This window comes from Madurella fahalii, assembly GCF_045866475.1.
Source record: "Madurella fahalii IFM 68171 DNA, scaffold_4, whole genome shotgun sequence".
Classification (NCBI taxonomy): domain Eukaryota; kingdom Fungi; phylum Ascomycota; class Sordariomycetes; order Sordariales; genus Madurella; species Madurella fahalii.
The window spans coordinates 2,572,100-2,597,751 of NW_027263974.1; the positions used below are offsets into that span (position 1 = coordinate 2,572,100).

At 56.6% G+C, this 25,652-nt stretch overlaps 8 protein-coding genes across 8 annotated transcripts; 5 read left to right on the forward strand and 3 right to left on the reverse strand.

The window, feature by feature from the left end:
* Positions 1-1,124: 1,124 nt before the first annotated feature.
* On the forward strand, positions 1,125-3,014 carry RPN3 (26S proteasome non-ATPase regulatory subunit; the record flags this gene model as incomplete). Its single annotated transcript, XM_071063152.1, has 3 exons — positions 1,125-1,395; positions 1,461-2,788; positions 2,871-3,014. The coding sequence occupies 3 exons, from the start codon at positions 1,125-1,127 to the stop codon at positions 3,012-3,014; spliced, it is 1,743 nt and encodes a 580-aa protein (XP_070919253.1).
* A 780-nt stretch (positions 3,015-3,794) lies between these two features.
* MFIFM68171_07733 (uncharacterized protein) lies at positions 3,795-4,955 on the reverse strand (the record flags this gene model as incomplete). Its single annotated transcript, XM_071063153.1, has 2 exons — positions 3,795-4,363; positions 4,421-4,955. 2 exons carry the CDS (start codon positions 4,953-4,955, stop codon positions 3,795-3,797), a joined length of 1,104 nt encoding a protein of 367 aa, XP_070919254.1.
* Positions 4,956-5,286: 331 nt separating this feature from the next.
* On the forward strand, positions 5,287-7,186 carry MFIFM68171_07734 (uncharacterized protein; the record flags this gene model as incomplete). Its single annotated transcript, XM_071063154.1, has 2 exons — positions 5,287-5,443; positions 5,505-7,186. The coding sequence occupies 2 exons, from the start codon at positions 5,287-5,289 to the stop codon at positions 7,184-7,186; spliced, it is 1,839 nt and encodes a 612-aa protein (XP_070919255.1).
* A 1,032-nt stretch (positions 7,187-8,218) lies between these two features.
* Positions 8,219-9,819, forward strand: MFIFM68171_07735 (uncharacterized protein; the record flags this gene model as incomplete). The annotated part of the gene is made up of 2 exons (XM_071063155.1): positions 8,219-9,730; positions 9,790-9,819. The coding sequence occupies 2 exons, from the start codon at positions 8,219-8,221 to the stop codon at positions 9,817-9,819; spliced, it is 1,542 nt and encodes a 513-aa protein (XP_070919256.1).
* A 1,510-nt stretch (positions 9,820-11,329) lies between these two features.
* Positions 11,330-15,193, reverse strand: MFIFM68171_07736 (uncharacterized protein; the record flags this gene model as incomplete). The annotated part of the gene is made up of 1 exon (XM_071063156.1): positions 11,330-15,193. One exon carries the CDS (start codon positions 15,191-15,193, stop codon positions 11,330-11,332), a length of 3,864 nt encoding a protein of 1,287 aa, XP_070919257.1.
* A 1,138-nt stretch (positions 15,194-16,331) lies between these two features.
* MFIFM68171_07737 (uncharacterized protein) lies at positions 16,332-19,604 on the reverse strand (the record flags this gene model as incomplete). Its single annotated transcript, XM_071063157.1, has 1 exon — positions 16,332-19,604. One exon carries the CDS (start codon positions 19,602-19,604, stop codon positions 16,332-16,334), a length of 3,273 nt encoding a protein of 1,090 aa, XP_070919258.1.
* A 385-nt stretch (positions 19,605-19,989) lies between these two features.
* On the forward strand, positions 19,990-21,986 carry SAS2 (SAS complex subunit; the record flags this gene model as incomplete). The annotated part of the gene is made up of 2 exons (XM_071063158.1): positions 19,990-21,171; positions 21,243-21,986. 2 exons carry the CDS (start codon positions 19,990-19,992, stop codon positions 21,984-21,986), a joined length of 1,926 nt encoding a protein of 641 aa, XP_070919259.1.
* A 1,721-nt stretch (positions 21,987-23,707) lies between these two features.
* ATP9 (ATPase complex subunit 9) lies at positions 23,708-24,485 on the forward strand (the record flags this gene model as incomplete). Its single annotated transcript, XM_071063159.1, has 3 exons — positions 23,708-23,804; positions 23,892-24,232; positions 24,444-24,485. The coding sequence occupies 3 exons, from the start codon at positions 23,708-23,710 to the stop codon at positions 24,483-24,485; spliced, it is 480 nt and encodes a 159-aa protein (XP_070919260.1).
* Between the last annotated feature and the right edge of the window lie 1,167 nt (positions 24,486-25,652).

Below are 25,652 nucleotides of genomic sequence, written 5' to 3' on the forward strand. Positions count from 1 at the left end.
GCAACATCGGCCCGGGATCGTTTGCAGCTGCATTCCGTGCCCTCAGAATTGCGATGTGTACTAGTAGTACAGTACGTAAGGCTGGAAGGCCCAGGGTTGCAGTCCGGCCGAGGCGCAGAAGGCCGATGTTTGGGTTTTTGGGTATTTTTGGGCACTGGCGACGAGTCCAGATCGGGACCTTCAACCGCGAGCCCGCGACCAATCAAGCTGGCAACTGACAGAAAACGGACTTCCTTGCACACGCACTAGGCGGTCATGCGTTGAGGTCACCGCACGTGTGCCTGATCCCGGCACAGCTTTGTGGGAAACGCGATGAAGAGAAACGGGCGGACCAGGACAGAGTATCCGCTGACGATCGGAGATTGCGGGAGTATTATTTACGTGGACTAGGAAATTTCAATCATCATTTGGCGAGCGCGACAATGGCGCGAGATGGCAGCCATGCTTTGCCCCGTGCTTGAGTCAGGAAGAGGATTTCCAAGAAGACCCAGCAGGCAGCAAATCGACAACGTCACAAAGCATCCAGCTAACCCAAGTGGGTCTGGTCGTCTGTATGCACAGGGAGCTCTGCGCTGACTGGGGCGAGCCGCATTCAGGCCTTCTCATCGCCTGGCGCATCACTTTTGGTACAGCAGGGCATGTACAGTAGCGCAATCTGGTACCTCCCCCGCACCCTTTGTTGGCGCGTAACTTTCAGGTAGCACCGCCCAGCTGTGTACTTCGGCAGTCTCCCACTCAGCCCTTGTGGTCCGTGTCCGTTTGGCGGCTTCTCTCTCAATCTCCGGCCATCCTCGAGCTTTTCGAACCTTCCATTCCCCCATCAAACTCCAACGCACAACAGCCCTCATTGACACCGGCGCCCGCGATTCTTACTGCCCGCAGGACGTCGTACTTGCACGCCAGGCAATTTTTTTTTTTTCTTTATCTGCCGCGGTCGGCTCTGAGTGTCAGCACTCCCGACAACTTGCGAGGTCGCCCACCTGACCCGGCCAACGAGCAGAGCAGGAGCGCGCTTCGCGGTCGCCCTAGGTCATTCGTCAGCATCACGCATCATCGCCGCCCATCTTCCATCGGGCGGCCACCGAACCAGAGCCATCGCCATCCTTTAGACAAACTCGCCGATAATGCCCGGCAAGACTCCTGATAAAGAACCCGTCGAGAACGGCGGCTACCGGGGTGGGAAGGATATCGACATGAAGGATAAGGACCTCAAGCCCAAGAGCAAGAAGGTTAGCAAGAAGGAGGGCGAGGACGAAATGACAGTAGTCGTTCCGCCGTCAAAAAGGCAGTCCTCGGTCCCTCCTCTTAACGATGCGGATGGGGACGTTGCTATGGATGACTCGGATAAGGCTGGTGACGAAGTCAAGGTTGACCCCGTTATCCAGACTATCAACGGTATGCGGGTTTCACCCAACCTGTGGTAATACGGTTGAAGCTGACCCGAACTCTTTGCAAACTAGATATCAAGAGCAATTTTGCCCTCCTAGACCGCGCCGTCGCGCTCTTTGACGCAAGATTCTCTCTCCGTGCCTTGCGGTCCATCTCGTCGATCCGGAAACGTTTGACTCCGGATATCCTCGCTCAAGCCATTTCAGAAACTTACCCCTCGTCGTCACCTAGCGCCAGTGTTGCGAAGCAGTTCTTGCTCGCGATTGGGCGATCAGACGTATCCCTGGGTCGCCAGCCCGGCCCCGAGATGGAGATCGACAGCGAGCCGAAGGCCCCGAACAAGAACGGTGCCAAGAAGGAGGTTAAAGAGGTCATTCCCGAAGTCGATGTCTTCCTTGGTATCCTCACACAGGTCCTTTTGCACGACAACAAGCAATTCAAGCAGGGCTTTGAGTTCTCGAGCTACCTGGTTGACCAGATTCGGTCGCTCAACCGCCGCACGCTCGATAGCCTCTCCGCCAAGGTGTACTTTTACTATTCGCTTTTCGCTGAGCAGATCGCGCCTCTGCCGCCGTCTTCTCAGTCGCCGATCGTTTCGATCCGGCCGACCCTTCTTGCCGCCCTCCGGACCGCCGTGCTACGCAAGGATGTCGACACACAAGCGTCGGTTATCGTCCTCTTACTCCGGAACTACCTGCTCACGTCGCACATCGCTCAAGCCGATCTCCTCGTCTCGCACACGCAGTTCCCGGAGAACGCTGCAAACAATCAGGTCGCCCGCTTCCTGTACTACCTTGGCCGCACTCGCGCCATCCAACTCCGCTACACTGAAGCGCACGAGCACCTAACGGCTGCGACGCGGAAAGCCCCCTCGAGCGCCTGTGCTCTCGGCTTCAGTCAGACAGCTACCAAGCTGTTGCTCGTCGTAGAGCTACTCATGGGTGACATCCCCGACCGTGCGACCTTCCGCCAGCCAAACATGGAGGCGCCGCTGCACCCGTACTTCCTCCTTGTCCAGGCGGTCCGCGTCGGTAACCTGACCGACTTTGAGACGATCATTTCGGACCACGCCGATACGTTCCGCCGTGACGGCACCTACACGCTCATTTTGCGCCTGCGCCAGAATGTAATCAAAACCGGTATCCGCATGATGAGCTTGAGCTATAGCCGGATCTCGCTTCGCGACATTTGCATCCGTCTACACCTCGGCTCCGAGGAGAGCGCTGAGTACATCGTTGCCAAGGCGATTCGTGACGGCGTTATTGAGGCGACGCTGGACCGTGAGAGGGGTTTCATGAAGAGCAAGGAGATTGGAGACGTGTATGCGACGCGGGAGCCGGGCGAGGCGTTCCACGACCGCATTCGCGCGTGCCTAGCACTGCACGACGAGAGTGTCAAGGTGAGATCTCTTGTGCCGCTTGCCGATTTCTTGGTACAATAGTCTTGGATTGTTTGCTAACACAAAATCCCCTTCTTCCCAGGCTATGCGATTCCCCATGAACCAGCATCGGCTGGAGCTGAAGAATGCGCAGGAGGCCCGTGAGCGTGAGCGCGAGATGGCCAAGGAGATTCAGGAGGGCGATCTGGATGAGGACGACCTCGGCGGCGAGTTCGAGGGCATGTAACTTATTCTATGTGTTTTTGTGCGCTTCCTGAAACCCTTTTCGTTCCTTGTAACTTTTACACACACTCACACTCGTACGCTCACACACTCATGCACACACAACCATGCAATACGGCGGAAGAGTGAGATGAGGAGGGCGGTGGGTGAAGAGCGCCGGGCGTAACGTGAAAGAAATATGAAGCCGAGCCATCGTCCTCTGCGACGCCTTGCTCCTGGTCCACTAATCAAGTTTGTTCTAGACGGACATAGCGAAGAAGCAAGCTGTGACATGCAGCGGTGGGTTGCGCTTGTTCTTTGCCATATCTGCCAGTGTTGTGTTGCTTGCTGAGACAACACAACCATCACACAGGAGACAACCATCCGCAAGGAAGCCCGATGGATGGTCCCCAAATATGAGCTTGTACCTACCCCTGAGGCAATCATCCTGGGAGCTGGGGTAATTATAGCCAGCTGCAAAGAGTATATAGCGGATGTCCCATACCTGCTTTCAGTCATTTTTGTTTGCTCTCTTTTGTCAATCTCGACGTATGGTCTAGATGAAAAAAATGATAGAGGAGGAAACGACCAATTTCATGATGCTCCGCCACAGCGTATAGATATTCACTTGGGTTCTACAATGCCTTTCAACGTCCCCTCCCATGGAAAAAGTATCTGTAGGGCAGTATTATGTCATGATATATTCGCTAGGCCGGGGCCAGATTCGACCAAACAGCGGCCAGATTGTTGCACGGTCGTAGCGAAGGACATCGTAGGTTATAAGAACAGGAAGCCTCGGATAAATCTAGCATCCCGAACTCCTCCTCTTGCGCGCCGCGCTGGCATCAGCCCGCCAGTGATCTCCACCGCTACGATCTCGCCAAGATCTACCCCCCTGGCCTTCTTCCACATAGTTCTCCTCAGGGTCATCATCCTGCCGCCGCTGTCGACTCCGCCCCACCTCCTCCGGATCCGGGTATTGCACCTCTCTATCCCAGTCAGCCAGCGACCGGCAAGGGCTCCGCAGCCAGCAACGCAGCTCGTGCAAAAACAAGCGAGCGTGGTCCCGGCCCAGAAAATCCGAGAGCATCGCCTCGGCCTGACCGGCACTGCCCTGGAGGTCGACCGTCTTGAGGATGGCGATGATGTACTCGAGGAGAAACTCGGCGTTGGCGCGGCGGCGGAGGCGGTCTCGGTCGGTGGGGTGGTTTGAGTCGCGGGTAGAATCTGGGTCGGCATCTTCGGAGAGGAAAGAAAAAACCTGGAGCTCTCGACGGATCCAAAGGCGGGCGCGCGACACTAGATAAGGGGTCGAGGAGAAGATGGTCGGCGTTGGAGGGGGTCGGTATTGAGATACTCGGTTGGATCCAACATCTGGTTTCGGATGGGATGTTAGCTATGCCCGGATAAAAGGGGAACAGGTCACCGTACGTAGGGAGTAGAGCTTGTGCCGGTAGATGCGGCGTCGGCGTAGGATCGCCCCATCCGAGGTGGGAAGCGATCTCGCAGTATACCGGCGCGCGGGATCGTATCGTCCACACCTCCTAGTCGTTTCAAGCCTCCTTCTTGATGTGAAGCCTATGGCTGTCTCGGCGGCGGCCTCAATGCTCTCTGCGCCGTCGCGGGTCCTGGGGGCGTTCGGCACTCGGTAGATGCTTTCGCCCTTCTGAGCGTCCGTATACCGGACCTTGTAAACGTTTGCTTTGCATAATGGGCACGTCGTGCGCTGCTCTAGCCAACTCAGGATGCAAAGAAAATCGAAGTGGGCGTGGGCGCAGGGCAGAGCAGCGCAAGGGTCTGAGATTGCGTCGAGACAGATGACACAGCAATCTGGGAGCTCTGCGGGGCCGCGGCCGCCGCCCGCTTTGGCAGCGTTCTGTCGTGATGTTTCTATCTCGCTAAGGGCTGTTTGAAGGATTTGGACCTGGATATCATCGGGATGGTCGGGTCCCGCTCCTGCGTCCATGGGATGTGGTTGTCGCGTGCAAGGCAGAATAGATGGCGGGGATGTTGCATGCGCTGAAAGAGCACATGTGCCCATTATACTATAGTTACACTCTGTGGGGCAACTCCTCTTCCCTCCACAGCGGGAGCTGCACGGACCAGGGAAACCGTCCACCACAGCACCACAACCAACAGCAGCGGATGCCCCTGCGCCAATCTACGGGGTGCGGGACCGCTAAAATAGCAACGCGTCTGGACGCGTCTCCTAAGCGCCTCATATCATGCTTTTGCTTATTCGCAACCCGGCGTCGAAGATCAATACCACGTATTGCCACAAGCATCACGCCGCTTAGATGCCGCACCAGACGATGGATGAGCAAGCCAGAGCAGGCTACGAGAGTCGATCCTTGCAATTACGAGCTGAACTCAAGAAATGGGAGAACGACTGGGCCAGCACACATGGAGGCAAGAAGCCAGGGCGCGACGACATCAAGCAGAATGTGGACATTGGTACATGGCCCCAGTCCGGTGCTCCAATTGAGGGCCATCATGCTAATAGCTCCCGCAACAGCCCAGAAATACAAACAATACAACAAGCTCCGGGACATTCTCGCCGGCAAGATCCCTCCTCCACCACCGGCACCGGCGGACGACGACAGAAACCACCAGCACCAGCACCGCAAGCGTAAGCAATCCGATGCCGTCCTGCCTCCTCCGCAGACGCCGTCCAAGCGGTCCAAAGCTGCACAGACACCACGCAAAGGAGCGCAGCACCTCCACTCCGAAACAGGACCCTCCGGACCTCGTACACCAGCAACAACAGCCGCCACCCCGGCGCTGAGCCGGAAACTCTTCACCCCCGCGAGACCGCCCACCTCCATCAGCCCAACGCCCCACAAAGACGGCCGCGTGCTCGGTTTATTTGACCTTCTCGCAGGCACGCCCTCCAAGTCCGAGTCCCGCGCGATACAAGCCTCCCTGATCCCGCCTGCCGTCGCGGCGACCCCAAGCAAGCGCCGCACTATCGACGTCTCCGCTCTCCTCACCACCACACCAACCACCAGTACATCCCGCTTTGCGCATCATACCCAGCCCTCCCAACGTCCATCATCCTCCTCCTCTACCGCCGCCAACCCGCCGCCTCATGTTGAAGGAGGAGGCGGAGGAAAAGAGCCCCTTTTCTACACATCAACAGCAACCCCGCTCCACTCGCGACACGGAGATGCCCGCTTCACGACCGCCGCGACCACAGCAATAACAACCCCCACGTCGACACGCGTGTCCAAACTCAAGTTCTCAACTCCTGCATTTCTCCGCCGGAGGACGATCACGGGGGCGACGACCACTACAAACGGGGGTTTGTCCCGCGTAAACGAGCAAACTGAGGATGGCGGTGTTGACGGGCTAGGGGAGTGGAAGGTCGGACCGCTGCGGCTGCCACGGAAGCTGGTGCCCGGTAATGGTAGGGGGTTGAGCAGTGTCGTGGCTGGGCTGAGGAGGATCGAGGATGAGGCGCACGCTGACGAGGAGGAGGTGATGAGGGAGATGGAGATGGAGATGGAGATGGAGATGGAGGGAGGCAAGACAGGAGTGGGAGAAGCCGCGAGGGCGACCACTTCAGGGAAGAGGGAGGGTGTGGTGAGGGATAGCCGGCCTTCTGAACCTAGCAAGGATGGTGTAGAGAAGGTGATTGCAAAGGAGGAGAGGGAGGTGCCGCCTCTTCTGTCTGGCTTTGACGACGAGGCGCTATACGACAGCCCCGATGACGAGGGGGGCCGACGGCAGAACGGACAGCAACCACTTCGGGTGTTCAAGAAGCGAGGACAGAAACGGACTACACGACTGGTCAGTATGCGGCCGACAAGGTCTAAGCGACCTTCTCAAGCCACCGCGGCAGATGACGATGAGAATCTCGTCCCCGAGACGCAGCTCAACATTATTGCCACAGCCACAGCAACAATAACGAACGATGAGGCCGACGAATTGCGACTTTCCGATCATGATGTTGGCGACTCGGACGGTGGTACTGGCTCGGGTTCGGATGACGAATTCGAAGGCGACGATGCTGGGAAGAAGAGCAAGCAGAAGACTCAAAGCAGCAATAACGGCAGCAAGACCCAGACTGGTGTAGTTAAGAGGGCGGTTCGCAAGGTGAAGGCGACGGCGCACGCGAATTTCAAGAGGCTGAAGCTGAAGAATTCGGGGGCCAAAGGCGGGCCGGGCCACAATAGTAGGTGGAGGAGGAGGCGTTGATGTGTCTGGTATGATCATCATGATTGACATGTGAAGAATATCTATATAAATGCATATGCGGCATGGTCGGTGCATCGATAGCATGGTTTTTAAGTACGGCGTAACGTTCAGCAGGCGGTGCGGTTCCATGAGGGAGTAAGTAGCTTATGGATAGCTGGTATATAGAGAGGCGCGGTTATGTATACACGGGCATGGGTACATATATGAATTTTGTGTTTCGCATTATACTGTTTGTCACTGGGATTTTGTTCCGTATCAGCGAGGATGAAGATAAAGGGAAAAAAAAAAAAAAAAAAAAGGGAATGCATACAACACGGAGGACTCCCCAGTCGTCATCGACCTGAGTACTACTTAGTTTCGGGAGAGCGGACGGGGTCCCGAGTGCTCTGCTCCCTGTGGCCGTATGTAACAGACGTCTGTACAGTTAATCGGTATCATTAGATTCCCATCCTTGGTGTCCGTGGGTGCCGACACGGTGAGTCCGGGTAGCAAAGACGCTGTAGAGAACACTGGGTCGATGGAAATAAGGGAAATAAGGGGCAACAGAAGCTGTCGTTTCCGAAACTCCCTTGTTCCAAAACGAAGTGTCACGGATTGCGTTGGGACAAAGGTCTTCCAGATGATATGCGGAGCGCAACACTCGGGTTATATTAACGGACCTTGACCGATACTATGCTAGTGAAAATGGGAAAGACTAAAGCCTCCGTAAGATAAACAAACTAGCGTCTCCAAACAACCTCGCTTTTACCGGGACGCCGATGCTGGAGAGATAATAGACAGGGGATAAAAAACAAGGGAACACATCTTCGTCGCTATGCCAATCCACCGCCATCTCCCTAACTCATTAATTACCGAGTCGTATAAATAGTTGTCGTCTCCACCTCTGTCACCGTCTCCTTCTCAGTCTCTGTCACCGTGACGGTCACTGCGCCGCTGGCGCTGACACTGGTGAGGCCGTCATTAATAGCCCCGTTCCCCGCGCCGGGGAATGTTGTCGTCGCGGTTGGCTTCCTAGTCCTGGTCTTGTCATCGATGGGGATGACTACCAGAGTTTCTTGGGTGGAAGTCGGCGTCGAGAGCGGTGCAGACAGCGACGATGACGGTACCGTGGTTATGCCCGGAGGTTGGAAGATATCGCTGAAGTCTGGGAAGACGATGGTGGGAATGGGCTGGAAACCAGGAGGGAACTTTCTTGAAGCGAAGGTCGAGGTAGTCGATGATGGGACTGAAGTTGCCGTGAGTGTCGTTGACGGACTCGCCGAGCTCGTTGTCAAGACGGGATCCACTGTGGTTGATGGTGCATCGACATCGGGATCGATCGTCAGGGTTACAGTGACGGCCCCGGACGAGACAGATACCGTTACTGTCCTCGTAAATCGTTCTATGGACGTAACTGGACCAGAGGTGCTAGTTTCCGTGGAAGAACTTGAGCCAGTCGCCGAGGTCGCCGTCACTCCCCCGGTCGACGACGCCGTCGGGAGTAGTGCATCCGGAATCGTCCCCAAAATTTCTTGGGCCACTGCGATGTCGTTACAACCCAAGATCACGCCTTCTGTCGTGTTCATGGGCATCGCAAAGCAGGCGCTCCCGGCAGGGCAAGGGATAAGCTCGAATCCCTCGCCGCTCGCGCATGTCCCGATATTCCCGGAAACGCACGCAGCCTGGCCAAGTTTGCAGGCGGATCGCGTAGTCAAGGTGGCGAAAATATCGTTGTACTTCCGCGCCTCAGCAAGATTGCTCTCGAACACAGCAGGCGGCACTGTGCTGGTAGCAGGCGGTGGAGTTTCGATGACTGTGGGAATCCCGGAATTAGGCGTCCCCGTGATGGTAGGACTGGTAGACGAAGCGGGGTCGAGGGTTGCAGACGATGAAGAGGCAGACGTTGAAGATCCGGTCGGCACAGTAGAGGTGCCCAAGCCAGCGCTCTCCGTAGCCGAAGTGCTCGACTCCGGGAGTGTCGCTGAAGAAAATGAACCCGAGCCTGAGCGAGTGGTGGCAGTGCTGAACGTTGTCTGCATGAACGTAGACGAGCTGCTGGTAGCTAGGCCAAAGGATGTTGTTGACGTGCTTGGGAAAGTAAATGATTCTACGGTCTCCGTGGCGGAAGCGAGCGGAACGGCGGAACTACTAGTCCCCAGAAGTGGAAGTTCGATTGAGCTCTGCAGAGGCAGCGATGAGGCCGCAGAGCTGGCGGCTTCGGAGCTCGACGAGCTGGCTGGAGCTGGTTCTGAGGTGGCTGGGTCGGCTGACGGTAAGCTCGTTACCGTGACGGAAAGCGAACTCAACAGAGCGGTCGAGGCAGCGAGTGTAGAGCTTTCGAGCGTTGAATCTAGGGGATCGGTTCCGGGAAATGGGAGCTCGGGCTGTGTCGAAGTATTAACTCCCGAACTCCCATCCGTCGATGTTGGCAAGGCCTCGGCGGCGTTAGTTGTGGTCAGCAAAAAGGAGGTGACTGTGGCCTGGCCAGCGCCTGATGAGAAAGCACTGCTTTCGCTGGCCGACGGTAAGATGGTCGAGTCATCAATGCTCGCCGTTGACGCTGTGGTGTTTCCGGAGAGTTGTCTCGGGGCCGCTGCTGCCTGGCGCCCCGCGCGGTTTCTCAGAGGCCCAGCCTCAGCGGCAGCGATGAGTGACAGAGCGTACAATACCAGTGCCGTAGTACGCATTTCTGTTGTGGGGGGTTGTCTCAGAGGTGTAGACCGAACTGGGGAAGATTTTCGGGGTCCTCGCGCAGGGCCTGCCTGAGGGGAGAGACCGGCGAAAGAAATAGCTGGCGAGACTAGAGAGGACTCGTGACGTTGGCTATTGTTGGGAGTCGCAAGCCCGGCCGGGCAATAATACAGAGTGTAGACAAAGGAACAATCCTGGTAGTGGGGGGATACTGAGAGGGACGAGAGAAAACAAACCAAAAAAAGAAGAAAGAAAAAAAAAACAAAAAAAAACAAAAGGGGGACAACAGCCTAAGAGAAAGAAGAGGCAGGATGAGAGAAAAGCGCAAGAATGGGGATACGTCACACAAAAGAGAAGCCGGTAGGGTGCGGTGGTCGTGACCGGTTCACATTCGTGATGTCGAGGCAGCCCAGCAGCAACCGCTGGCAGGGCAGGGCCCGAGGTAACAAGCCATGCTACCACATCTCTTCGGGGCTATTCTGGCACGTCAAGCCGCCGACGCGTTGCAGCAAGCGGAGACTGGCCAGCATCGTTTCCCGGCCACGAGGCTCGCCTTGCTTCTGGGCCTAGTTTGTCTGGGCAGAGAGGGCCACTCCTTTGGCTACGGCCTCGACGAGTCGAGCATTTGGACATGCGAAATGACGAGGGGCTCTGTAGCCACCCGGGCTGCGTCCATCGAGACCCAATAAACCGGAGACGGGGGAATGGCGGTTCTCGGCCGAGACCGAACTGCTTCGTTGTCCGTGAGTCCACGCGCCAGAAAGATGGGATACGGGAGCTTCTTAGACGGGCGTTTCTTAACTGGCAATGAAGCAAGCGCGCGCCGCCCCTGATTGGTGGATCGCCGGCAGGCGGGAGATCGGAGTCGCAGATCTGGGACATTCGCGGCCAATCATCCGGCTGCAGCACCCCAGATCTGGCACCGAGGGGCATCCCTGGTTCCTGCGCCAGGAGCATGGGCCCATCACGAAAGCTGATGCACAAGTACAATACACTCGGCTCACCGAGCTCTCTGGCCCCATCGAGTTGAGGCCCTATGCCTGGTATCTGTGTCTTCTTTCTTTCTTTCTTTCTTTTTTTTTTTTTTTTTTTTTTTTTTTTTTTTTTGAGACGGGAGGGGCTAAGGGGCCCCAAAACCGCGTTTGTGGAAGTTTCTTTGATTCACCACAAGTCCTTGATATATCCATCAGGAAGCTCAGGCTCCCCTAGCCGCCGGCCCATTCGGGCCCACAGCAATTTGGACCTTGCCATCAAGAACCCCCATTGCCCAAATCAACTTGGCATGTATGTCTCGAGTGAATCTGCAGTCAATTCAATTCCGCTCTAAGTGATGCATGTATGCATACGCACATCCCCCACACCGAGTCCCATGCAAGCCGCCGACTATGTACTGTACCGCTCCTATGCTTCGTCTAATTGCCCCATCGTAATGCTCCTCCCCTTGCTCTCCTAGCCCGCCAAACGCCCAACCTGCTACCAATCGGATTCCAGCTCGTCAGGCCCGGGCAGGCGGATCACCGTCGGGCCCGTCCGGACCGGCACCGCCTCGTTCTCGTTCTCCTCTAACTCTGGCCTGGACGTCGGCATCACTGTCGAATTTACCGGCTGATCTGGCGCGGCGGTTGAGTCCCTGCTTTCAAGCCGTGGACTCTTGCGCGATGGCCGATCCACCGCCAATGTCTGAGACAACAGCCGCTTCTTCATCCCGGCGGGCTTGGTTGAGCTCGTCACTGCCATCCCCGAATTGACCGACGCTGGCGTGGTCATTCGCCGAGCCGAGCTGTCCGTTTCACTGATTGGAGTAACCGAAGTTGACCGTGACCGGGGGGTTGAATCGTAGATACTGGCTTGACGAAGCGTCGTAGCTGTAGTCGACGCGGCACTCTCCGACGCCTCGCGCGATATCCTCCCCCAATCCTCGTAGAGCGTGCCGACCCAGGCCTCGCGTAGCTTGAGGCCAAGCGCCAGCGCCATCTGTCTAGCCACGCTATTCCCAACCAGCTTCCACTGGTCCGCCACGCTGCCCAGGAGAACCTCGTAGTCCGGAAATCCTTGCGCGCGTCGAATCTCTTGAACCGTAAGCGGCCGGTCGTCGTACCAGTGTAGGCTCGTCCCCGCGCGCGCATTTGTCGGCTGGCTCCGCGTCGTGATTGTCTGGAACACCTCGTTGGGCCGGACGCGCCGCCACCCTTTCGAGACGGACGACACACGGAGGCTTCCGTCGGCCGGGAACGCATCGCGCTCCGCCGCCGTCATGACGCCCTTGCCGTTGTGCCAGCTCTTGACAAAGTCCATGCCGTACGGGTGCGTCGGGATCGCTGCAATCTGCTCGCGGAGCCCACCGGTGATGCCGGTGCATACGCGATGGTCGGGGAAGGGGATGCATACCCCTGCTTTGCCGTCACCGATCCGCGGGAGGTCTGCCGTACCCTCCAGCGCGCTGACGTATTTGAAGGGCGTGGGATGAAATGTCCGACGGACAAATGCCTCGCCGTTACACATCTCTCCTAGGCCCCGCGACGAAACGCTGGGGAAATGTGAATGCGACGGGGCTGGCGCATCCGGGAGCCGCAGGCCCGGTGCCGCAAAGTACAGGAAGACTCGATTCCGGCTCTGCGGCGCACCATGGGACCAGGCATCCCCTAGGATGAGCTGTGCTTGGTAGCCCATGCCCACAATGGCACATAGGAGCTGTGAGAGCACATCCTCGGCCCGGTTGTGCCGCGCTTGTACGATGCTCGAGACGTTCTCCAGAATACCGTACTTGGGACGGTAGAAGTCTACAAACGAAGCAAAGGATGCCACGAGGGACTGGTTCTTGATCTGCGCGAGGGTCGTCTTGTCTTGTGTAAGGAGAGAAAAACCAGGACATGGGCTCCCGGCCGAGATAAAATCGACCTCCCCGGGCCGGGGAACGTTATCCGAGTATTTCCCTTCGAGCGCCAATCGGAGGAGGTCGTCAACTGATCCCAAAAAAGGGTGTGTGAAGTTAGGCTCCGGGCTGTTTGCCATATAAGTGTGGACTGCCTTGTCCCAGATGTCATTGGCCCAGCGCATTTCAACTGCACCGCCCTCTTCAAGTCCTCGACCAAAGTTGCCGCTACCACAAAATAAGTCTATCCCCCTGAGCTTGCGGATCGTACAGTTGGTTGGGTCGAAGCCTTGGCGGAAGAAGGGCGGGGTGTCGCCGTCAAATGGAACACACCTCTGACCAGTGCCTTCGTCCCGGAGCCTGTGGGTGATATAAAAGAGGTTGCCCGTGCCACCGCGGTTATACGGCGTAGGGATGGGCTCCCCCGGCCGGAGGAAACGGACATGGCATTTTCCAACGATCTTGTCCGGCTTCGCCACAACGAGCTGTTCAGTATACACCAGCTCATTCGAGGCCGGATACGCTCCGGGATCAACCTCACTTCGCCGCAAGAGTCTTCGCAGACGTACGAAAGTGATCTGGCCTTGCTTAAAGACCTTGACGACCTCGTACGGTTCGCTGAAAGGGCAGGATGCCGAGATTGCGGCGAGCACAGTATCGCCAGTCTTGAATCCCAGTCGGGCCCGGCCGTGTGAGCATGTCATGTGAGACATTTGCAGCGTCACCCAGCGGCGGTCCTCAACGATATAGGTTTGGCGGACAAAGAATTCTCCATCCACCCCGTTGGGGTTTCCCAACCAGTCGATGTTGTGAACGGCCAGAACCTCCTGTTCCTTCACCCGGGCATGGGGCCCTTCCTCACATGTGCAGTGGTCTGAGAGGAAAAGCTCGTTCGGCCAAGGATACTTCATCATACAGCATGGTGTCTCAACAGGCCGGTAGAACCAGGTGACATCGAAACTGCGCGACCCACCCTTTGCGATGTGCACCTTTTGTACCAGGCCGAACCACCTGCCGTCGTCAGTCGCGTCCTTGGACGTCATACTTCGCCATTTGGTATCAGTTGCGTCTCCGTCGCGCGGAGTCGAGATTGTGTCGCCTGCTTTGATCTGGTCGATCACCTCATACGGAAGGAAGCATGCTTGACTCCTGCGGCCAGCGCTACTCGACGGCATCTCGACAGCTGATTCTAGGGGTTTTCGAACCCAGACTCCTCCATCTATTGGCCTGGGGCTGTGAGGTCTCCAAACCTCCCTTTGGAAGAGCTGGAGCGAAGGGTTTCCGTCTATAACTTTCAGCATTTTACCGACGATCATGTGCCCAAAGCACTCCTTGATATACGGCGTCACGATGGTCGCGGGTTCCCTCTCTTCCCCTTGCACGATCATCGGAATCCGGGGCGGGATGGAGGGCTTATACCGGCTGAAATGGATCGATTCCCGGAAAAGTTGTAGTGACAGTGCCTTTTTGATCCCCAGTACACCGTTCATTTCCTTCCAGATGAATTCTATGTTGGCGGAGACGGAGGTGCGATAGTCGTTGCTGGGGTGCTTCTGGCGCCAACTCTGGAAGCTGGACGACTCGCCGTGGGTCTCGAGCAGCCATCGAACAAAGGGCTGCTTGAATGAGTTGAGGTCGACTTGACGCCCTCGTTCGATCATCCAAGCGGAGAAGTCGACCACGTGTTTGGTCAAGTCAGCAACCCACAAAAATGGGTAATAATATCTCGCGTACTCCGTCCCAGGCTTCTTGAGGCGGTAGTAAACTTCCTTGTTGGCGTTGAGCCTCGATCTCACCCAGATCTGGCCCTCGACTGTAGGGTTGGAGGTGCCATAGTTGCCGATAGGCAACTCAGAGACCTCGATCTGTTCGACGTAATGCCTGGTATTGCCAAAGCTGAGAATGCCGTCCAAGTAGAATATGTCATGTGCGACTCGAGTAGCCATGTGTTGGAGGGGACGCAACTCGAAGGGATAGTGTGTACTGTTGATGTAGAAGACAAAGGCGTCGAGTTCAAACTCGATGAAGTCATTCTTCGTTGCGTCTCCTTGCGCCTCCGCGGCTCCCGTTAGGGAGGCAAGCGCGTCTCGCTCCTCCTTGGGTGGTAGCGGAGGGATATACCCATCATGCTGGGACCTCGGGTGAACAAGGGTAGAAGTTAGAAGCTCGACGTAAACGTTCTTACTCCTAGGGATCCCAAAAGATGTTTGGACGACGCCCCCACTATCAAGCTCATGGGTGGAGGACGGTGCTGAGGCTCTTGCGGTCGACTCAGAGTTGCCTGGCGAGACCGAATCATTGAGCTCTGGAGTCAAGTCGCTGCCAAAACAGGGCCAAACGTCGAGTTTCGACAGAAGAGGATGGGGAGGAGGCCCCTCGCTCTGTTGTAATTGCAAGTCATAACCGGGAACAAGTTGATGAAGGCGATCTGCCCCTTCGAGGGGCAACTCAGTGAAGACGCTCATTGGGCGCCGCGTCTTAAGAGGACGATTGGAGAACTTGACGCCCCTAAAGGTCTTTGTCGAGCAACGTCTGAGCCTAGTCTAAGACTCCTCCGCGGCAAGGACGCGCCGAGGCGGGATAGGGCCGGGATACAGTCTGAGTATTGATAATTTCTGGTTGCTAAGCCGTATTGTGAAACCGTGAATAATAAGCGACCGCGATAGAGAAAATTCAAGAGAATTGGAAAGCCCACGACAATATACTTGACTAGCATTCAGCCTGCGCGCGGTAAGATAACAATAGCAGCGACACGGAAGTGAACAACCTCAAGCAGCAAGCCTGCCCGGGCCCTGGTCTAGTAGACAATAATAGGACATTTCGCGTGTATTTTCTCGCCCGTCGTGAGTCTCCCGCGTGGCGGGGAGAACGCAGGGGGGCACTCGCGCATTCCATTCCATGAGACGCGACGCGGCTCCCAGAATCGTAAGAAAAAAGCCAAGAAAAAGGATCCGGAGCAATTGACCAATCGGCGCTTAGAGCGATGTTACAGGGATGGAGAAGGCAGACAAGGGACGAAGACAAAACAAGAGATGGCGAGATATGGTACAGGATGCACAGTGGCGGAAATCGATGGACTCAAAAAGCAGGAAAAGAAAGGAACAAAATATATACGGGTCCGAAGCTTTCGCTTCAGTTGTGGAGGACGGTGGGCGCAACTAAACCAATTGTGCTGTACGCTCGTCCTGCCGCTCGCAACTCCTTCGAACCCACAACGTAGCGGCTTTTTCGCCCTAGAAACGAGGAGGAAAAGACCGAGGAACAAGAGGACAGCGAAGACGGTGGGAATGGCAGTATTGTCGGATCCATACGTCTCTACCGCATACCGACACGACCAGCAGCCAATGCCCATAGGAACTTATTGAGAGATTGGCGCCGAGGAGACCAGCGACTCCAACGGCCGGCCGTGTGAATTATCTGCTGTGCGCATGCCACGGCGGCCCATACGTAGTACAAGAACCAGAGCTTGGATAGAGAGCGGCTTGTCACAAACCCGTTAGTACCCTTCTACGTCCTATACACGATCTCCCCTGTAGATATATAGATATAAATATATAAATATATATTTACAGATATCAATGAGGATCACACGAAAACATGCACTCAGCGCCCTGGCGGCCGCTCCAGCTCCCTGAATTCTATAGGCATTTCCCGTACCAAGTCCGCCAATGTCGTTGCCGACTCACGGCCGGGGTCACTAAAGGACAGCATGTCCCTGATTTGACTCCAGCGCTCGACAATCTGCAAGTCCGTGTCCGCTTCAGAGGCCACCCTCGCCTGAACTCTCCAACCCTCGTCCGGCCAGAACCACGTGCATTCCTGCTTCCACACGAGCTGCTCCAGCCGGTGCCGAATCCGCTCCAGATCGTCGGGGTTAACCAGCTGCCTGGCGACCTCGATAAAGTAGGCCAATGTCCGGATGAGGTAGTGATAGTCCAAGTGTGTTGGCGTCTTGGCGCTCTCGCGGATGTGCTCGAGCTCCCACCCGTCGAGGATCCAGTTCATCACCCGCACCATCTCCTTCTCGTTGCCGCAGCACCCAAGAGCCATCATGTACCGGTAAAGCGGCCGCCCGGAGACGTTGTATCGAAGCATGCCGCGCGGCGGCCTTTCGTGTTCCAGGTCTTCTTCAGCGATATCCTCCTCGGTCTCGATGGGGAGTGCGACCGTCAGATCCTTGAACGCCTTGATAGCAAGCCGGTGCGCGCGCACAATAAGCTTGTCGATGTGCGGGTTGCCGGCAATGTAATCTCGCTGTATCATCTCCCCGCCCGTCTCGACAAACGTTGACAACTTCAGCGTCTTCCGTATTATGAGACAGAGCGTCTCAAAAGAGACAGGATCGATGCCCTTTGAAGCCGTGGTTCTTTCGTAGATATCCAAAAACCAGGTCAGCGTCTTGAGAATATTGAACGCCGCTCCTAACGGGCTGTACAACAGTTTGGGCCCAGCCAGAGCCTGCATGATTAGATGCCAGGGTTTCTTGTCGTGCCTAGCGATCTTTGCATTCCTCGAGTGGAATACCCTGGTGAGTTCGATAGCCTCCACAATCGAAGCACCTTTGGATATCTCTCTGACCCGGTGTTCGTGCGCGGGCATAGTTCCACGACCGAGGTCTGCAGTCGGACCCAAGCTAGCAATAAGGCTCCCTTCCCGCGGCGTTCTCGTGTGGATGCGACACAGCATTGAGATCCAGGCGTTGAACACTGCGATTGGTATGGTGGACAATTTTCTCATGACTTTCGTGGTTCCCGCGGCTGTGCGGTTGACCCACGTGCCGGTGTCCTCCAGCGCCTCGATGTAAGGCTCCCACGGGCTATCGCGGAGGTATCGCAGAGCGTCAGTTCTCGATCGGGCATTCTCCACGAGAACGACGAGGCAGTATCCGGCCGGTTTTATATTGTCCCGCCGTAGCATAAGATCGTAAAGCTCCTCAGGGCTCGGAGGCGTAAGCCTCGCAATCTCGAACTCACTCAGATTACCGTCATGAACTGGGAACACTTCTTTGGCGTCCCCCGGTCGTATTGTCGGCGAGTCGGTCACCGGGCGAGCAAAGAGCTTTTCAAACATTTCGGCATAGACCTGACTATTGGGTCTCAGTCCCGGTCGAGGTGGGCTGTCAAACATGATCCACGCTTCTCTGGCGTTCCTTGTCGCCTTCACAAGCGCGGCCCACTCGGAAAAAATGTTCTGGTTGGCACGACTGCCCGAAAACATGGGTGGCGGCAAGGACCTCGTCTGTATGCTTGGGGAGTCCCCGAAACCAGATCCACCCAGAGCACTGAGTGCTCGATCGACAATGTCGTCATTGTAGCCGGCTTCGCGGGCGAGAAGTCCCGTCTTGACACTTTTGCTGAGATCGTCCTCGGGGTTGCGCCGCTCATCTATCCCATCCAGGGCACGGCGATACGGCGGCCACGTCTTGGCCGCCCGGTCTGCGTTCTTTGCTTCGGCCTTGTTCTTGTTCATGCCGATCAGGACCGCCCTGATAGATCGGTAGCTGTTGTGGTCCATCATGAGAGGAGGGTCAACCGACGCTGCTAAACGCAAGAGGTGTCGCTGCGCTGCCCAATTGTGCTCCATGTGGTCCAGAGGCCGGATACGCGCCGGCCAAGCAAAGTACTGGAGGGCCTTGTTGAAAACGAGGGATCGAGCTTGGTAGCCTGTCAGCGCCCGGCCACCCCGGTCGGGAGGCATGATGGTGATGTAGTCGACGGTGAGGCGCGATATCAGAGTCATGGCTGCGGGCCACGTCTCCCGGGCGTGCCATGCAAGACGGTAGAGCACAACGAGGAAATGCCACCAGGACATGGACCGTCCCTGCCCCTGATAGACTCGGTTGGCTAGCTCATCGCTCGGCCGCTCCAACGAGATGTAGTTGTCCCTAATGTACTTTAAGACGGCCATGAAGGTGAAGGGATCCCTGATGCTCTTGTCTCGAGCAAGTAATAGGGTGAGAAGGAATATGGGCTTGCGGCAGTTGCTCTTGAAGAATCTGCGGAGCTGCATGTCACCTTCTTGGGGATGCAATATCCAAAGCCACTGCTTAATATCGGCTTCTGTGATGCCAGTCTGAACGGCCAGCTTATCCAGCCGGTATTTCCACTCCTCGGTGCTGCCCAGATAGCGCTCAATCTTTGTCTTGATGCCCTCTCGCCGAGCGAGAAGTGCATATCGCCTGAGCATCGCCTGTGCTGTTATAATAGGAGTGCGCAGACTTCTGTTGCTGGCAATGGCGCGGGCGAGGCGCCACTCCCGGGGAGTCCAGGACCTATTGCGCCAACGATGCAGTACTCCGATGACCTTCGCAGGTGAGTAGGGCGGGTAGTCGTTGGTGTACGGCCGATGCTTGCCAGGGTCGTCCAAGTCCCACTCTGTGCCGAGGCGGTCCTCTTCTGACACTATCCACAGCTCCTCCTCTTGTTCTTCCAACGTCATGTCACGAAAGCCCGTCGGCAGTCCTTCAGGTAGAGGCTGGCCCTCAGGAGGTATGATCATTTTCTTGGGCTGATCGACACTGCCCGGCGGTGGCCGTGGATGTCCAGTCGCATCCTTCAAACGTTGAGGTCCCGGCCTCGGAAAGCGAGCTTGGGCGGTAGCATGATATTCGGCCCTCTCCTCTTGTTCTGCGGCAGCTAGGAGTTGTGCCCATTCGTCATCGGGCTCGGCGTCCGCCGCCAGCTCGTCGCTGTCATAACGGCGGTAATCTGTCTGTGCGAAAGCCGGGCCGTCCGAGTGCCGACGGAACGTGACGGCCGCCGAGAAGGGCAGGCGGCTCTGGCAACACAAGGTTAGCGCATCGGCGGCGACTATGGTTGGGTAGACGGGGTTAGATATAGTGTTCAACTTACCAGCTGCGTAGTGAGCACTCTGCATCTCTGAGCCCCTTTTAATGCAGAAACTCCTGCGATGAGCATTGAAGCTGGCGGCCACTCATCATAGCGAGACAATCTGGAGGATTATAACCGCGATATCGCGAGGATCATGTCGTCTCCCCGTTCCCCCCAGTGTGGTATTCGCAACGACGGACGCTGATTGGAAAGTTTTCGGATGCAAGTTTGGGACCGCGACCATCCGGGCCCACTCAACAGGGGGTTGAGAGCTGTAGCGGCGCGGCTGATTCTTGGCAAGGCTTGGCTGCTCAGCTTCCCTCTATCGCAGTAAACGTGTATCACCAGATCCCTGCAGCCAGCATCCGCCATCCGCATTGTGCGATATCAAGAGCAATATCGTGTACTAGACAACAACATCGTGAGCGCGCATGCCAGCCCACCTCAAACGGAAACGCACCCATGGCGGACCCGATCCCCCCGCCACTGCCACTGCAACCAATTCGCCCGCCCTTCCGATTCCTGTAGTACCGCGTCGAGCAACACGCCAGAGCTCCATCCCCCCACTGCCCGTGCCACAAGACCCCGAACCGCGACGTCGACGCCGCCGACCGGACACCAATGGCCAGCATACCGAATCATCACAGCAACCCCGAGTCCCTCAAGGGAAGGAGAACATACCGATACATCCCGAGCAGCAACGGCAACAACAGGTGCAACCGCTGAAGCCGACGCGCCAAACACGCCACAGCGCCGCACTCGAAACTCCACCCCGCCCTTCAAACGCGAAGGCCAACGTCAACGCCAACGCCAACGTCACCCGTCCCAAACCAGCAATTACCTCTACGGTTGCTGCGACCTCAGCGATGATGACGGAACGGCCAATGCCCCTGCGGACCGCCGGGGCAGCTACAGCATCAGTGAGGGCGGGTCGTCCGACAGCGGCGGGCGATCCGTTCATGCACCATCAGCAATCCGTCTCCTTGGGACGCAACAAGCCGATAATCATGACAACATCAATGTCGCAGCCGAGCCATCTTCCGGCGACGACTGCAGCCGGCGCAGACAGCGTGGCGCCCGACCAAGCCGGACGGGGGACCGGCGGCACGGGGAACCGGTCAGACCGCAACATCGATAAGGTCATGTTGGGCAACATATGCTTCCGCGCTTGGTACCCGTCGTACTACGGCAAAGAAGTCCTGGGCGACATTTCGGGCAACAGCACCAAAGGTGGCCAAGATGGTAAGACCAACGGGACGGCGACATACGGGGCCAAGGACGACAATGCAAATGCGGCCCAAACACATGGGCGCCGGGAACGTGACAACCCGCCCATGCTGGAGAGGCTCCATGTATGCCCGTGCTGCTTCAAATACTCGAAGGAGCTAGTTGCATGGTTGGAACATGTCCGCATGTGCGAGCGGCGAGGGTTCGTGCCGGGGGCGAAGATTTACGTCCATCCCAAGGGAAGGCGGACAGTCATGGTGCCATCCGGCCCGGCCCCTAAGCAGGGGAGAGGAAAGCGCGGCAACGCCAGTCAGAAGATGGTCGAGCAGGTGGTGCAGGATGAAGGGGAATGGAGCATCTGGGAGGTTGACGGCGAGACGGACGTGGTGAGCCCCCTCCCCTTCCCCTTCCCCTACCCTTACACGTCCTCTCAGACATTTCGCCAACACCTCTACAGCTGTTTTGTCAAAATCTCTCGCTCTTTGCAAAGCTCTTTCTAGACAACAAGTCAGTATTCTTTGACGTCACAGGCTTCAATTACTTCCTGCTCGTCTTCACACCTGCAGCCACCCCTACCGAGCGGAATGACGACGTCAACGAGATGGTGCGGCCGCGGAGTCAGATTGTCGGTTTCTTCTCCAAAGAAAAGATGTCCTGGGACAACAACAACCTCGCGTGCATTCTGATCTTCCCACCTTGGCAACGCAAGGGGCTGGGTGCCCTCCTCATGGGTATCTCATACGAGATCTCCCGTCGGGAGGGTCTCCTCGGAGGGCCTGAGAAGCCCATCTCTGACCTGGGCAAAAGGGGCTACAGGCGCTTTTGGGCCGGCGAGATCGCCCGCTGGCTCCTCAGCCTGGACCTGCACGAATCGGCGGGAGAGACGATCGTCGATGTCGGAGAGTGCAGCCGGGCGACATGGATTGCTGCGGAGGACTGCCTGCTCGTGCTCCGGGAGATGGGCGTTGTCGAGGACGCCGGGATGGGTCCGCCTCGGGTGCAAGCGCCGGAAGCCGAGGAGAACAATAACGGGACCACGGAACCGGTGAAGAACGAGGCGGTGCAAAGGGTCCGGATCTCGCAGCAGGCCGTGCGGGCATGGGTTGCGGCGAATAGGATCAATCTGGAGAGGACATGTGATCCGGACGGGTTTGTAGAGGGCTATGCGATGAAGAAGGGCGTGGCCGAGGAATTGGCTTGATTATTGGGTATGCGCGGGTTGGCGTTTGGTGGCGTTTGGGGCACGATGCAGGTTTGGGGCAATCGTTTTCACGAGGCAGCGGCTTTACATAGTAGTCGTGTACCTCTTGCAGGCCTCGTTCTTTACATGTGGAGTGTTCTGCATTCTACATCTCGTCCTCCCTAACAAGAACAATCTATTCTCGTAGCCAGTTATTGCATCGGTGTCTAAATGTCTGGATTAGGTACTACAGATAGATGTTAATATGATTATGTTTTTACAAGTTCGGTGAGTCTCATTTACCGCTGGTACGTTACTCGAGAGAGTCCGTTCGCTTCTCGGGCAACAGACGGCTTTACCTAACATACTACCTCGCACCAAACACTTCAAAGCCCAAACACGGTGATCCACGATTGCCTGCATGCAGGCCCGGATGCTCGCCTCCTATCTAGATTCCCCGGTTGCCAGGCCTCTCATTACCAAATTGCACAGTTGTACGTCACATAACATCCTGACGAGCCCCAGATCAATCGGCTTTAACAGCGGTGGCGTCCAACGACGCAGAGGAAGAAGCTACGGTAGCCAACTGACAGGAAGCCCTCCGTCCAGTGTGACGTCCACGGCCCGATGCGATGGGAGACCAACCAAAGCGCTTTCCATCTCTAGAGGTCCGAGCGTTTCTTCGACAAACGACGTTGTAAGATCTGTTGCCGGGTTTCGGTTCTCGAAAATTTTTCATAGCCAACCAGGCCGCGCATAAGATCCGACAACCCTTGCTTTCCGATGCTGTGTAACGTTTGCAAACATGGGCTTGGGAAGCCGCTTAATTTGGGCTACGTCAGAAAGCTGACAGCTACCCATCGGTATTTTTCTAAGATTTCGGCGCCAACTGTTCATTGTGTTTCTTGCCGTTTGAGTAAAAACTGAGATTTTCTCCTTGGTCCTTGCACTTCCGTGAAAACGGAGAAGAGGCATTTTTCCCTCATCCTGTCGTCATTCTCCAGTCCTGATTGTGAAGATGGAGTCCCTGTGGATACGACGCAGGTGTCCCGACGTCTCACACTCTGCCATTCCACCGCTAAGTGGGGGCTTCATGGGGGTTCCGGGCCCCCATGTCGCTGACCTCGAGCCTCATTGCCTGGGACATCAACGAACGCTGAAAATTTTCGGCAAACACCCATCCAGACCAAAGCTCCGTTCCTCAGCCGGATCCCAAAGCTCCTTGGAGCTCCAAAGAAGGGCCAGTTCCACCGACCAAACGGTGTTAACTTTGCCAGTTGATAGATCCATGATTCATTCCCATTGAAGGTTGCTGATAGCGAGTCCAACACCGCAAATAAAGACTTCCAGTCCTCATCGGTCGATCGACCACGGCTGGGGTATGCGCGGCGTCCGAGATTGCCCGAATATTTCCTAAAGTGCCGCAGCAAAATTTTCCTTTTTTCTTCCAGTTGTCTCCAGCTGGGATTCCTGACCCACTGCTGAGCTCCGGTGGAGAGTTTATCGCAACAGGCGACGAATTGGCCACTCACGTTGCTTCTTGTGCTGCTCAAGCCCGTTGCCCGGACCAGCCCGAGGTTCCGCTTCCCCAGCTGACCTGTTCTTCCTTCCACAATTTTCTTTCCCTCCTCCTCTTCCTTCTCTCATTCAGCAGTCGAGCCGTCGCCTCTGCCTCATCTCCAAGAGTATCATCGTCAACCCCGTCCTCCCATTTTCCTTCTGCATACTCTCCATCAGACACAATGGCCTCCACCCGTGTGCTCGCCTCGAGACTGGCATCTCAGATGGCCACCAAGGCCGCCCGCCCGGCCGTCCGCGTCCAGCAGCGTGCCATGTCTGGTAAGTTTTGTGTGTGCGCGCCGTAGCAGCTTCATCGGCACTATCGCAATCCGGCCTCGATCTAACGGAATTATCCTCGCCACGCAGCCGCCACGAAGGCCTCTCCCCTCCAGGCCGTCAAGCGCCAGCAGATGTCTTCCATCATCAATACCACCACTCGCCAAGCTTTCACCGTCCAGCGCCGTGCCTACTCCTCTGAGATCGCCCAGGCTATGGTTGAGGTCTCCAAGAACATTGGTATGGGCTCTGCTGCCATTGGTTTGACTGGTGCCGGTATCGGTATCGGTCTCGTCTTCGCCGCCCTCCTCAACGGCGTTGCCCGCAATCCTGCTCTCCGCGGTCAGCTCTTCTCGTACGCCATTCTGGGTTTCGCCTTCGTCGAGGCCATTGGTCTTTTCGACCTCATGGTTGCCCTCATGGCCAAGTTCGTAAGTGCTCACCGATAATGGAACCCAATTGAAAGCAGGATGGGGTGTTAACGGCCCGATCTAGACCTAAACGTATCTTATCCACCTCTGGAGGGATTGGCGGCGATGCCTTGTTGCGAGCCATCACGCCTGTACATATCGAGACGAGGGGACGAGACGGGGGAGTGTACGAGAGGTTCTCAGTTCTATGCGGCATTACCACATCGCACAGACTAATGAGACGGGCGGGAGTGCGCATGGGATAATGGCATAGAATCGCATCATAGAGACGGGGGCATATAGAAACCTAGATCAGGGAAAAATCTTCGAGGACGATCTGGTCGTCTGTCGGCACTGCCGACGCACCTGTAACATAACCCATCGCGATTCTTTCCAGTTCACTGGGAGATCACCATCACAAAACTTTTCATTTTGTCTCTTTCATTGTCGTCCACGTCTCTTTCGATCCGTCAACGGCAAGGGAAAATCATGAACTTGATCTCCCGTCCAGTCTCTTGACACAGACCACTCGGTCTCACGTGCTATGCTTGACATGCTTCCAAGATCTTGAGGGAAGGAGGGGGATTAGCGGCCGGTTAGAGGACGGTGTAGTGCAACTTGGCTGGAAACGAATGATTACGCCGTTCAGAACAGCGAGGTCTTGTGCCATGGAGAAAAAGACAAAGGGGAACAAAGAGTCTCGGCGTTGCCTTGACCTCACCGGCTTTCCGTTCTGTTCTCCCCAGATGCCTCGCGAACTCCACTTGGGCACAGGGAGCGGTGTTTGAGCCGTACCCTGCCAGACGGGGCGGATGAATCAGGGCCCGCTCCGCTCCATCACTAGCTAACATCTTCAATCAAACCCAGAAGCACTTGCAACGACAGTTGACTGAGCAGGGGGTTCTGAACCGAACGAAGATGACTGCGATGTTGACAGTGAAGGAATGGAGTTGTGGGCTGGGGCGTTCCATGGAGAAGGACAGGAAGTCAGAAACGTGCGGCGGCGGACAGGAACACTCTTATAGGTCCCAGCCCGTGTGCCTGCTGCTCCAGCCTATTGCGGTTGCATCCTTCCCCTCCCTTCGCTCCGCGTTTTTGGGCCGCTGCTTCCCCATGTCTATCCCTTCCCGTCCATGCAACAACGGCAACAGACGCCAGCTAAGGAGTGACTTCAGATAGAGGTACCGGTGGTGCAAATTACGGTTGGGAAAGTACGGCGTGGAATGTAACCAATAATAGCTCTGTGGCCGAGCTCCTGCATCTGATGAACCAGGTTCCCCGCTTTCCTTGCCGCGAGGTTTGCGCCCCTGTCCCCCGGGCTTGTGGTGCCTGTCAATTGCTAGGCAGGTGGATGTGTGGGCATGAGGTAGGGGGTGTGCTACGTGGTAATGGAAGGAACTTTACGTTTTACAACAGAAGAGACTGAGCGCATGGGTCTGGG